Source organism: Eretmochelys imbricata, chromosome 7 (assembly GCF_965152235.1).
Source record: "Eretmochelys imbricata isolate rEreImb1 chromosome 7, rEreImb1.hap1, whole genome shotgun sequence".
Classification (NCBI taxonomy): domain Eukaryota; kingdom Metazoa; phylum Chordata; order Testudines; family Cheloniidae; genus Eretmochelys; species Eretmochelys imbricata.
In genome coordinates, this window is record NC_135578.1 from 43,251,873 (window position 1) to 43,263,995 (window position 12,123).

The 12,123-nt window shown below is 41.0% G+C and overlaps 1 protein-coding gene across 1 annotated transcript in view; it reads left to right on the forward strand.

Moving 5' to 3' along the window:
- The first annotated feature begins 2,508 nt into the window (after window positions 1-2,508).
- LOC144267540 (inter-alpha-trypsin inhibitor heavy chain H4-like) overlaps window positions 2,509-12,123 on the forward strand; it is a 36,417-nt gene continuing 26,802 nt past the window's right edge. Inside the window, exons 1-7 of the mRNA XM_077821596.1 lie at window positions 2,509-2,547; window positions 4,280-4,440; window positions 5,460-5,564; window positions 7,390-7,552; window positions 7,654-7,764; window positions 8,517-8,645; window positions 11,479-11,595. Coding sequence (XP_077677722.1) covers window positions 2,509-2,547; window positions 4,280-4,440; window positions 5,460-5,564; window positions 7,390-7,552; window positions 7,654-7,764; window positions 8,517-8,645; window positions 11,479-11,595 — 825 coding nt within the window. The remainder of the gene's footprint in view (window positions 2,548-4,279; window positions 4,441-5,459; window positions 5,565-7,389; window positions 7,553-7,653; window positions 7,765-8,516; window positions 8,646-11,478; window positions 11,596-12,123) is intronic.

Here is a 12,123-nt window from a genome sequence, read left to right on the forward strand (position 1 = left end):
CATATACTGTGGTGTGACAAGGGAGGGGTCTATCAAGGGCTTTCTTCTGGTTTGTTGAAATGTAAGTAGGAATTAAAGGATTTACAGATTTGTCTGATCATACTTTTCCCTGGGAATGTTAAGTATCCATTTGTGTGATCAATCTTGGAGGGAGACGTATTGGGTCTTGGGGAGTAAGTTCAATGGAGTTGCCACTTCTTACATCAGGGCTGAGTTTGGTCCATTAAAATGCTACCTTCTTTAGTGGAAATAATTAGTTTCCATGGGATGTGAAGGAGCAAGGCAATTAGTTTCTTTTAATACTTTGAAGCTGAAAATGTGTTTAATGTAATGTCACAAATTTATCAAAGGGGAGGGGTAAATGGCCTAATTAAACGTAAGCTAAATTTTAGAAAACATGTTTAAATGTTTGTTTATTTCTGATGATAAAATGAACTCATACATTGGAAAATCTCACAAACTGTTATAAAACAATTTTCCTGTGGAGTGTACGACATGCTGTATTGATGGATGCTTTTGAAAAAGAAGGTTGGCTTCCTAGGATGCTAGGTACCAGGGAACACTGCAGAGGGGATGATATACTTAGCCTTGGGGTTGCGGGGGGAGTAAAGAAAAGTTAAGAAATTGCTCTCTAATTCTGCTCTTCTGGAAGACACATGGGGCTAAATTCTCTCCTGCATCTGAGATTCATTGGATGGAGGGTAAAGGCAGGTGGTCTGACCAACACCTTGGTTCTGTGGGCCAGTCTACATGCTGGCTGTGGTATGAGTTAGAGCAGTCTTGGGATTGCTCTAACTCAGTGGTTCTCAACCTGTGGCCCGTGGGCCACTTGCAGCCCAGTCAGCACACAGCTGCAGCCTATGTGACATCCTCAGGGCCGTACAGGTACTATTGGATGGTAAATAGGTTGAGAATCTCTGCTAACTTATGCCCAGTGTAGTGGACCATACATCATCTGAGGATTGGCACAGCAGAGCGCCACCCTGAGCTGACCCTATAACAGGTTGTGTGGTCATTGGGGCAACTGACTTTTTCCATGAACTGAGAACTCTGCCCCTGCTGGAGGAATTCTCAACTGGCCAGTTATGACCAGAACCCACCCAAGCAACACAAATAAACCAAACAGAAAATGACTCCGTCTCATGACGTAATGGAGAAGAGATCTAGAAGGAGAGAGTCCAGGTCTCTTCCATCAAAGGGAAAGTTACTACACAGTGTGATATAAGATGTTTGAAGATGGGAGGGGGAGTAAACACAAGAAGATCTATTTGGGGGCTACTGGGAACCCCCACAAAAATGGCCATAATTATTTTCCTTCTATTCTTTCAGGGCTTTGTTTTTACCCACTTGTTTTGAATGGAGCTAGAATTGACTCCGCTGGTTCTGTTTTGCCACAGTAACTCTGATTTCTGTGAAGAGTAACAGGTGGAATTTGCTTCAAGTGAGCAGCGAGGCAAGAAGCCAAGGGCCTCAGCATTTGACAACTGTGACCATCTCACAGCAGCTGCTCTCCTCAGTGTGGCAGTCCATTTAGATCTCTCTGTCACTCACTGTGAATTAAGACAGTACTTATGAGCAGTGATTGTTGCAATGATGGTGTAGTGCAGTGGGTCTCAACCAGGGGTAGGTATACCCCTGGGGGTATGCAGTGTCTTCCAGGGGGTATTCAACTCATCTAGATTGGTGTTTCTCAACCTGGGGGTTGCAGCCCTGGGATGTCATGGGATGGGTTTAGGAGATCACAAGTGCAGGGCCAGAAAGCAGGGCAATTGCCTGGGGTCCCACATCACAGGGGCCCCTGCAAAGCTAAGTTGCATGCGTCAGTCCCACTGCCTGGGGTTCGGGCTTCACACAAGGCTCAAAAGTGAAAAACAGGCTCAAGTATCACACTGAAATGTAAGTACAATATTTATATTCCAATCAGTTTATTTTTCATTATATGGTAAAAATTAGAAGGTAAGTAATTTTTCAGTAATAGTGTGCTGTGACACTTTTGTATTTTTATGTCTGATTTGTAAGCAAGTAGTTTTTAAGTGAAGTGAAATTTGGGGTACTCAAGACAAATCAGATTCCTAAAAAGGTGTACAAGTAGTCTGGAAAGGTTGAGAACCACTGGTGCAGTGATAGGATTGTTATTTCTTTAAAAGGTTTGAGCACTCTTGTGGTGCTCACTATCTTCCAGAAGCTAGCCAGAGCAACAGTGTGAATACAGTACACAGCTGGGCCTTGCATGTTGTTTATATTTGCTAAATACAATTATTTGGACCCCACCTTGCCTGGGTGGTCCTTCATATTGACACAATGCATGCTTTAATGTATGGCCCACAGAGGCTAAGGGCCAGGACAGCAGTGAAACAAAAGGTAATATCCAGCAGCAAAAAGAGAGATACACCTGTGATTACTCTTAGTTTGGCTTATTCTTTGAATTCAGTGGCAGTACTTCAGGCAATCTACGGGGGGGCAGTGCAGGGGAAAGTTTTTAACCCTTTGCTGTTAGGGGGAGCAGACATGGGTCCGGGCACAATTTGTAGTCTGTTTATGACAACAGTAAGTTAATTCATCACAATTTAATTTGTTGATATATGCAATGTACTTTGTAGATGATAGCACGATCATTGCTAGTCATTGTCCCATAACAGTGTGGATTGAAATATTAATTAGCCAATCACATTGCTTCCTCCTCCATCCTACAAATATTCTGAAGTTGTTTATCTTGCCAAATATCTTTGTTTGTACACCATTATCTTGGCTGATGTCTACACAGTTCTGGCAACAGCTATAGAACCAGCAAAAGAGGCAACAAATTATTTATTCCTGGGTGTTTTGAATTGCTTTATAGCTGACAGGATGGTGAGCACAACATGTCTTGGGTCGATGATGTTGGCTGACTGCTAAATTGTGCTCAGCAAACTGTAAGCTTATCTAACTCAACTATTCACAATTATGTTCAAATGTGATTAAAAACTTGTCATGAAGACATGCCTTTGACTGTGAAGAAACTGACAGCTTTAAAATGGATGCTATGTATAAATTATAGAGGTGAATGATTATTTTAATTAGTAATCAACTAGCAGTTTAAAAGATTTGCAGGTTCAGTTTGGAGAAGTAAAAAGATATATGTGCATCCATTTTAGACACTAAACTCTTTATTTTATATGTAATTTTGCTACTAACTCTTAAAGATGCTGTTGGTTGTGATTCAACTTAGATTTACAGTCTTGTCATGACTCTGCTTATCAAAAAATGCTGTGTCTGTTGAACTCTGACTTAAATCTTTCCATTCATTTTGCGGAAACACTGCCACCCACACACTGGCAAATTCTTTTGGATCAGTCTACAGCCCCACATCACATATGGAAAAACACCTTTAATAAAACAAGAACATCCCAAGAGTTTCCCAGTGGAGCTGCTTGATGAAATTTTCACAGGGAAAGCCTGTTAAGGAAGCTGAGTTAAAGTTGTAAAACAGCAATTTTTTTTCTAATCATGATTGGGCTTTGAAAGAGTTAAATAGTTTGAAATAGGTGCATTTCAAGGGCACCTTCGGTCTGTGCAAACAGAGAAGACAGCCCACACAGGGCTCTAACCTGCCAAACATTACATGTGACCAGAAGCTACTGGCTTGCAAAATGTGCAGCTAAGTCCTACTTGAGAGAGAGAGGATTAAAAACAAGGAAGACAGTCTGGCTCTCTGGACCAAATACCTAAAGGGGCATCAACAGGGTGTTTAATTCTGTGAGCCAAGTCCTCTCCTGGTGGTCAGGTCAGGTAGTTGTCCAGCATCATAATCACCCAATGAGGGAAGAAATTTCAGAATGGCTTACTGTTCAGCTAAAGCCCTCTGTGGAATAACTTATGCAGAACAGGCCACAGGTTTATGTACAATAGAATTGGTTATTATGGGGATGTGAATAAAGAGCAAGCAGTGAGCAAGCTTGATCATGGATTTTGAATGGAAAATCACAGGACTCACTGCTATTGTGAATTGAGTGGAAAATCTTGTAGAGATCATGGTCTCAGCATGACACCCTGTGTGATCCTCAGTTGAAGCCACAAATGATTAATTCTGTTTTGCCTTTTAAAATAGGATCAGTCTGCCTTTTCCATCAGTCTCAGCTCTTTTACCTCAGATAGGAAGCCAACAGCCCACTGCTGCTTCTAGAGAGCTGAACATTACACCAGCCTCCAAACCCCCTCACTATTTGATGCTACATTTCATTATGGTGGTAGCTGAATTTCACCACCCTGTCTATTTCAATGTGTTTCTTTTTTTTCCCAGAATGCCATTGAAATCTACAGCCTGCATGTGGACTCTACGGTTACGTCTCGATTTGCTCATACTGTTATCACCAGCAGATTTGTCAACAAGGTTAATGAATCCCAGGAGGCTGTTTTTGAAGTGGAATTACCTAAGACAGCTTTCATCACTAACTTCAGCATGTAGGCTCTTCTGCTACATCTAATACTAATAATGTGAGGTTTCAGAGTAACAGCCGTGTTAGTCTGTATTCGCAAAAAGAAAAGGAGTACTTGTGGCACCTTAGAGACTAACCAATTTATTTGAGCATGAGCTTTCGTGAGCTACAGCTCACTTCATCAGATGTATACCGTGGAAACTGCAGCAGACTTTATATATACACAGAGAATATGAAACAATACCTCCTCCCACCCCACTGTCCTGCTGGTAATAGCTTATCTAAAGTAATCGTCAGGTTAGGCCATTTACCTGGATTTGTGCTGGAAATGGCCTAACCTGACGATTACTTTAGATAAGCTATTACCAGCAGGACAGTGGGGTGGGAGGAGGTATTGTTTCATATTCTCTGTGTATATATAAAGTCTGCTGCAGTTTCCACGGTATACATCTGATGAAGTGAGCTGTAGCTCACGAAAGCTCATGCTCAAATAAATTGGTTAGTCTCTAAGGTGCCACAAGTACTCCTTTTCTTTTTACTAATAATGTGGGTCTCTGTCTGTGGTGTATTAGACCATCAGTGCACCTTTCTGATGATACACTGAGTGTAACATTCTGAAAAACCAGTTGTGGAACACTGGAAGGGCAGTTGGCTCTTCAGAGGTTCTCTCACACAATGTCTGCAGACTGAAAAAGTCGAGAATGAAAATTGGATATAATATAGTGATGCTCAATAAATTAGCCTGCCTGCTGTGCAAAGTTTATTATATCCCTAGCAAGATGGTATATTTAATTGCAGAAATTTCAAGAGGTCAGTGCTGCTTGATATTCCTGCTGCATGACCTCTAACCTCATCAAAGGGTCTCTGAGGGTACAAAAACAATGACACCATGGCTCTCTAGTGAGCTATGGTGATTGGAGGGAGATGGGACTTAAGGGCTTCCTGTGCAGATGCCCTGAGAACCACAGGGCACTGTATTGCCCCTTCCCCTTTCACAGACCAGCAGAGCCCACCTCTCAGTTTTAATATTTTAAAACATTTTAGGTCAATTGATGGAGAAACATATCCGGGAACAATAAAGGAGAAAGCATCTGCACAAGAGCAATATGACATTGCGGTTTCACACGGTCAAAGTGCCGGCCTTGTCAAGTAAGCAGCAGTTCTGATTCACTATTATTTCCTCTGATTTTCAGTTTCAATATTATGGATTGAGTTAAACTGCATTGAAACTGATGGGTATAACAGCTTCCTTTCATTCAGAAGAAATGTACAAAGCAATTGAGATCCCTTATCGAATAGATAGCTGTAACAATTGAATGGGGGGGCTCTGTCCAAAACAAAGCCACATGCAGGTCTGGAGTAGGAGTTAATACTGCAGAGATAGGTGAGGGAGTTCTACTGTGATCTGATAAACTCAGAGGCCGGAGATTGGATTGGAGGGGGGTGTGTTCAAGTGAAGCAGCACGAAACACCACAGAAACAGACTAAGGCTCTGTCTACACTACACAGCTTTTAGCGATATGGCCATGTCGACACAGCTGTGCTGCTAAAAGTCAGGCAACGTAGCTGCTGTTTGTTGGCACTTTTGCTAACCAAATACTTCCACTCCCAGCGAGCAGTGTTCACGTTGTCAACAGGAGAACACTCCTGCCGACAACGCACTATTCACACTGACTCTTGCTGCGGCAAAACTTTTGTCTTTTTTTTGTGGGGGGGGGGGGGAGGGTTTAGCACCTCTGAATGACCATAGTTATGTTGCTCAATTGTCAGTGTAGACATAGCTTAAGGTTCTGTCTACACTAGAGACCTTACAGCAGCACAGCTGTATCGATGCAGCTGCACCACTGTAAGATCTCTCGTATAGCCCTCTATGCTGATGGGGGAGAGCTCTCCCATCGTCAGAACTAAACTACCTCCAAGAAGTGGCAGTAACTATTCACACTATCACTTATGCCGGCGAAACTTATGTCACTCAGGGGAGTGTTTTATTCACCTCCCTGAGTGACGTAAATTTTGCCAACATAGGTGGTAGTGTAGATATGGCCTCAGAGAGTGAGCACAATGCCAAGGAGATGGCAGAACAAGCTCTGGGTACACAGCCCTAAGAAAAAGCCTAGAGCGAGCTTTAGGAGGCTGAGTACTGGCTTGGAAAGGTGAGCAACGAAAAGCTCCTGCTGTTTGATATCCCCCTGGGTTCAAGGAAACAGGACTTGGTGCATTATTTGTAAATAAACAGGATTGTATCAAAGAAATACATTGCTCCATCGTTAATTTCTCTTCCTAACTGAAACAACCTGCAGGACCCCAAATTTTGGCTAAACACTCAGGTGAAAAAGGGATACCACCAAAATGCATTTCAAATCCATGGCAAAATGAAGAAAAAAAAACAAAAAAAACCTGTCTCTTACACAGAGTAATTTTTGCTGATTTTAAGGTCAGATCAGTTTTAAAAATCCATCACTTTAAAGAGTTGCTAAATTAAAATTGATCTAAGCAATAGATACAGCGAGGGAAATTATTCATAACCCACCCAGAAATGGGCTAGGATAGAAGGCTCTATGGACTGCACTGGGGAGTAACAGTATGCGCAGGCATAACCTGTTGTAGGTTCAGGACTTAAGAATGCTTCAGAACTGTAGGCAACATTGCACTGGAGGAGAATATTCAGTCTGGGCTTCCAGTTATTCAATCCTACCGCCACTCGCATTAATTCCAACTCCAGTGCCTCTAGGTTTCTACTACAAATCTAAACTCATCGCCTACATATAGAATAAATACTGTACACTAAAAACTTTGAAATGGTAAGTAACTCTCTGTGGGATGTGAACAAGTCTTATTTACATTAAACAAAGTGACCTCTCTCTCCTTGGCTGTGCCACTTGACTACTCTTTAACCCAGACAAATGGAAACTTTGGCAACATCCCCTGAAAATATCACAGTAAAAAGCTAAATGTCAATTTTGCTTATTTTCAGAACCACCGGAAGGAAACTAGAGCAGTTTCATGTCTCAGTCAACGTTGCATCAGACAGTAAGGTTACCTTTGAGCTGATATATGAGGAGTTGTTGAAGCGACAGCTGGGGAAGTATGAATTGTTATTTAAGGTCAGACCCAAGCAGCTTGTTAAACACTTTCAGGTAAGCTATACCTAGAGGCTTTAGGAATAAATGCTGCTACCTTGTTTGGGCAACCCTGCAGCTGCCAAGTGATGCTGACCTATTTTCCTTCTTTCCTTCAGATTGATGTCCACATCTTTGAACCCCAGGGTATAAATTTCCTGGAAACTGACAGCACCTTTATGACAAATGAGTTAACTGAAGCTCTTACAAAGGTGCAGAATGAGACCAAGGTAAAACATCATCAGGAAAATTATATTAAAGCTAATATTTAAAAAATGATATAATACATAGGTTGGGAAAAGTGTGTCTGTACATCTGGGTATAGTGCTTCGATTCTCCACAAATATAAAGCTAGTTTTTAAAAGTCATATGATACCTAGAGTACATAATCAGCAATAACCCAAATTTAGGTGAACAGATTTAACAATACAGTTTAGATATTAGAATCCGAATACTAGGGTACATCACCCATGAAAAGTTGTACAGAGATTCGGTGGTGGAAAGCAAAATATATCAATGAGTGAAGATTGTCCCTCAGTAATTGAGAATTAGGTTGGTTGTCCATTTAGAAAATACAATCCATGAGGAAAGCATTTATTACTTTCCTGACTGCGCTTCTCACTGGCACTTCAGCTCATCCCTCCTGTTATTGCCAATGTCCAGCTATGTGTTCTATGTAGATGTCCCTCGACCATCTGGTGGCGTCTGACACCATGAGTTGCCGCATCCATCAGCGGAGCGGAGCGTTGACTGATTCCGCATTCTCTCAGCACTCGCTCGTTACTGGGGTCCCATGCCCCTAAGGCTCCGACGATCACCGCGTGTGTCTGGACCTGGTAACCTTTAGCTCTCAAGGTTTCGGCCAGAGGGGCATATTTCTCTACCTTTCGAGTAATGCTAATGGGAATTTAACTGTTATTTTTAGTTGCTATTTATTTTTGTGATTAATCTTAATTTAGTTGCTTTTGCGTTTAATTTTCAGGCTCATATTTTATTTAAACCAACAATAGCTCAACAAAAGAAGAGTCCTGAACTTGAGGAAACCCTCCTAGATGGAGACTTTATCATACGTTACGATGTTAAAAGGAGTGTCAGTGCAGGAGATATACAGGTAACAAATACATGTCTGGAAGTGCAAATGAGAGAGATCATCAGGGGTTGATAGATTCTGAAAGTGCTACAGTACAATTAAAAAGTGTAAAAAGTAAAGGAGTACTTGTGGCATCTTAGAGACTAACAAATTTATTTGAGCCTAAGCTTTCGTGAGCTACAGCTCACTTCATCAGATGCTGTAGCTCACAAAAGCTTATGCTCAAATAAATTTGTTAGTCTCTAAGGTGCCACAAGTACTCCTTTTCTTTTTGCGGATACAGACTAACATGGCTATTCTTAAAAAGTGTAGTCGTCAATCCAGAGGGAGTAGGAGTTGAAGGTAATCAGTAAACCCAGAAAAAGCGCTCAGCACCATCCATTGACAAATTAGTTTTATATTGCATCATATTATTTTTCTGTAAAGAGGATTTTCAAATGCTGGCAGACCTAAGGATTAGTTGCCAGTCTCTTTTGTAAATGAGATTAACTGAATTTGATTTAGACAACTGTTAAACAGTAATTACTTGTATATATTCTAACATTTATCTCTATTTACATTGTAAAACAATTTTAATAAGATTTTTGTTATAAAAGTTTGTGGACCAACACATGCCTTGTAACAGGGTGGGGCATTCACCGGCACTGCGGCTCCTGCTGGTCAGTCCAGGAATTAGCTCATCCAGCTCAGGAGCACCCTCCTCTAGCCGGTTTCTCCCCTGCCCTTACCTGCCCTCTGCAGTCCCTTTATCTCCACCAATTCAGGCCCCACATCCCTCCGGGACCAGAGTGCCCCTTACCTTGGGGTGCTGCCCCGCTGCAGTGTCCCCACACTCTGGGTCTCCCCTCCCAGGGGAACCCCCAAACCCCCTACACCCACTTTGCCTCAGTGGCTACTGCCAGTCGTCATCTAGCCCCTTCTGTCAGGGGCAAACTGCAGTCTGAAATGGCCACTCATCACTGGCAAGGGGGTTGGACCAGCTGCCTTTTCTTGCCCAGGCTGCCTCCCTGCAGCCCTAGTACCTCCTCAGGCCTTTGCCACAAGGCCTCAGCCTGGGAGGTCGCCAGGCCAGAGCTCCCCAGCTCAGCCTGCCCTTTCCCCGTACTGCTCTGTCCAAGGTACCCCTGTCTCTCCCAGGCAGCTAGGTCCTTCTTGCTCCACTACTGGAGCAAGACTCACTTCCATCTCTCTTCAGAAGCCCTTCCTATAGTGGCCCAGCCGGGCCCTGATTGGCTGCCCCAAGCCCGCTCACGATTGGCTCCCCGGGGCAGCCCTTTCCCAGGGCTGTTTTTAACCCCTTCCAAACAGGAGCGGGGTGACTGCCCCGCTTCATCCTAAGTAAGTGAATAATATGCAATTCACTTTCTATATAATTTTACTAATTTTATATACATGGATATGTTTAAAAATGGAAATTATAGTTAACAGGTTGCCTAGATCAGTGTTGCTAAATAATTTTAAAAAAAATACCCTCAAATAGATAGTGAAGTTGTTAATTAGATTATTTTTCAGCTGTTTTAGATAAATTGTGTTTGTGGTATGTATATGAGAGAGTGCCTGATTCTCCATCCTGTTACTTCAGACTTATGCCATGAAATTACCCAAGTATCAAGCAGGTGCCACTGAGTGAACAATCTCATCTGCTCTATCTATGCATATGCCACATGCACAGTTTACCTAAACTAGTTAACACCCAAAAGAATAACTTTATTCTCTATTTTTGAGGGGGTTTTCATTTTTATTTAACAAATTATAATTTGAACCTCAAATTATATTTTATTAAATAGATGTTAAAGTGAAAACATTTTGTACTGAAATGATGTACTAAATGATTCATGTAACTGAGGCTCATTCAATATGACACTCTGACATACAATATGAAGAAATTAATATGTGAAAAAAATGGTTTTGAAGGACATAAGGTAGCGGCACACAGAACATAATTGACACAAAGCAACAAAAACAAGGAAAATGAAAAGTTAAGCCACCTAACAGTAATACCCTATAATCCTCCATCCACAATCACATTACCATTACCACAAATACCATATTCTAGACCACAACTCACAACCTAAATTCTCTCCCCCTTTTACCCTTCTGTTCACACTCGTTACCAGATTATTTTTTCACCTTGCAACAGTAGTTATGGATGTTTTTTGAGTAGTTTGTGTTGTAAAAGCATAGTTTGGTAAAGGGAGGAAGGCAGAAGAGCATTTAAAGGTATATTTAGTACAATAGTGTTGCTAACAACCTCTTGGATTATTAATACAAAATGTTCAAAACTTAATTTACATTTAATCATTTTTATTGTTTCTGTTACTCTGCTTTTTTTTGAGTCAGGGCAATGAAAATAGACTAGTCAATTTCAATTTTATTTCGAGTCAGTTTCATTTTCTTTTTTCTGTGTTTCCAGGATACTGCAAAATTTAGGTTGCAAACACCATAGGGTAATGTTATTCCTTTCAGAATTAATCTTTTCTATTGAATGTTTTGAAAGAGAAGTCTAAGGAAACCTATTTTTTGATATTGGGTTTTGTTTAAGTTTGTTTTGACAAAGCTTACACATTTGACCTTAACTGTCCTGATAAAATTCTGATTATGATGGAAGAGCACCCTTCTTAAGAATCGCATAGTCCCATTGAGTGTAGTAGAGAAAACAGGATATGATTGTCTTTTGAATTACACTATACAAATGGTGTTGTTTTTCTTTAAAACATATGTTTCAACAATTATTTTGAGGAAATACTGTTTGGATTTGTCTAGAAGACTAGTCGGCTGATGATGGATCCGATCCTGTGGCTGTGTCACAATAATGCAAGATGTAAATTGTATGTATTAACTTTTTGTGTTTCAGATCGTAAATGGGTATTTTGTGCATTACTTTGCACCCAGTGAAATGCCAACGTTTCCCAAAAATGTCATCTTTGTTGTAGATCAAAGTGGCTCTATGTCAGGCAGAAAAATTGAACAGGTAACTCACTTCTTAAACACAGAATTACATTTGTATATTTATTCAGTGTCTGTGCTGTTGTATAAAGAAAAGCTGATGAGTCCACTGTAATTTCTAAAGGTGCTTCATGTACCAGCAGCACTATCTCACTCTAGGAAATAACAGTGATGTTCAGTTTTAAAACTCATGCTACTTCTGTAGACATGCAACATTTTCAGAGGCTAGAAGCCATCTTGCTCTTGGAAATATGAATATGCAACTTTATTTAAGCTGATCATTTTAAAGTTTAACCACTTCCTAACATGGCTGTCGTTGTAGATATCTCATCTTGATAAAGTTCTAGCTTTCTAACTGAGTTGTTTACATGTGAAAAATTTTGCTTCAGTTTTTTTGTTTTGTTTTGTTTTAATAAAAGTGGGAAAAAATAAGATCACAGTGGAATGAAGCCAGTGGAAGTTTTACTCACTGACTTCACTGGGAGTGGAAGTGGGCCCTACTGTCTTCAGTGGGGGTATTTGCATCAATAACAGTTACAAGATTAGGTCACCT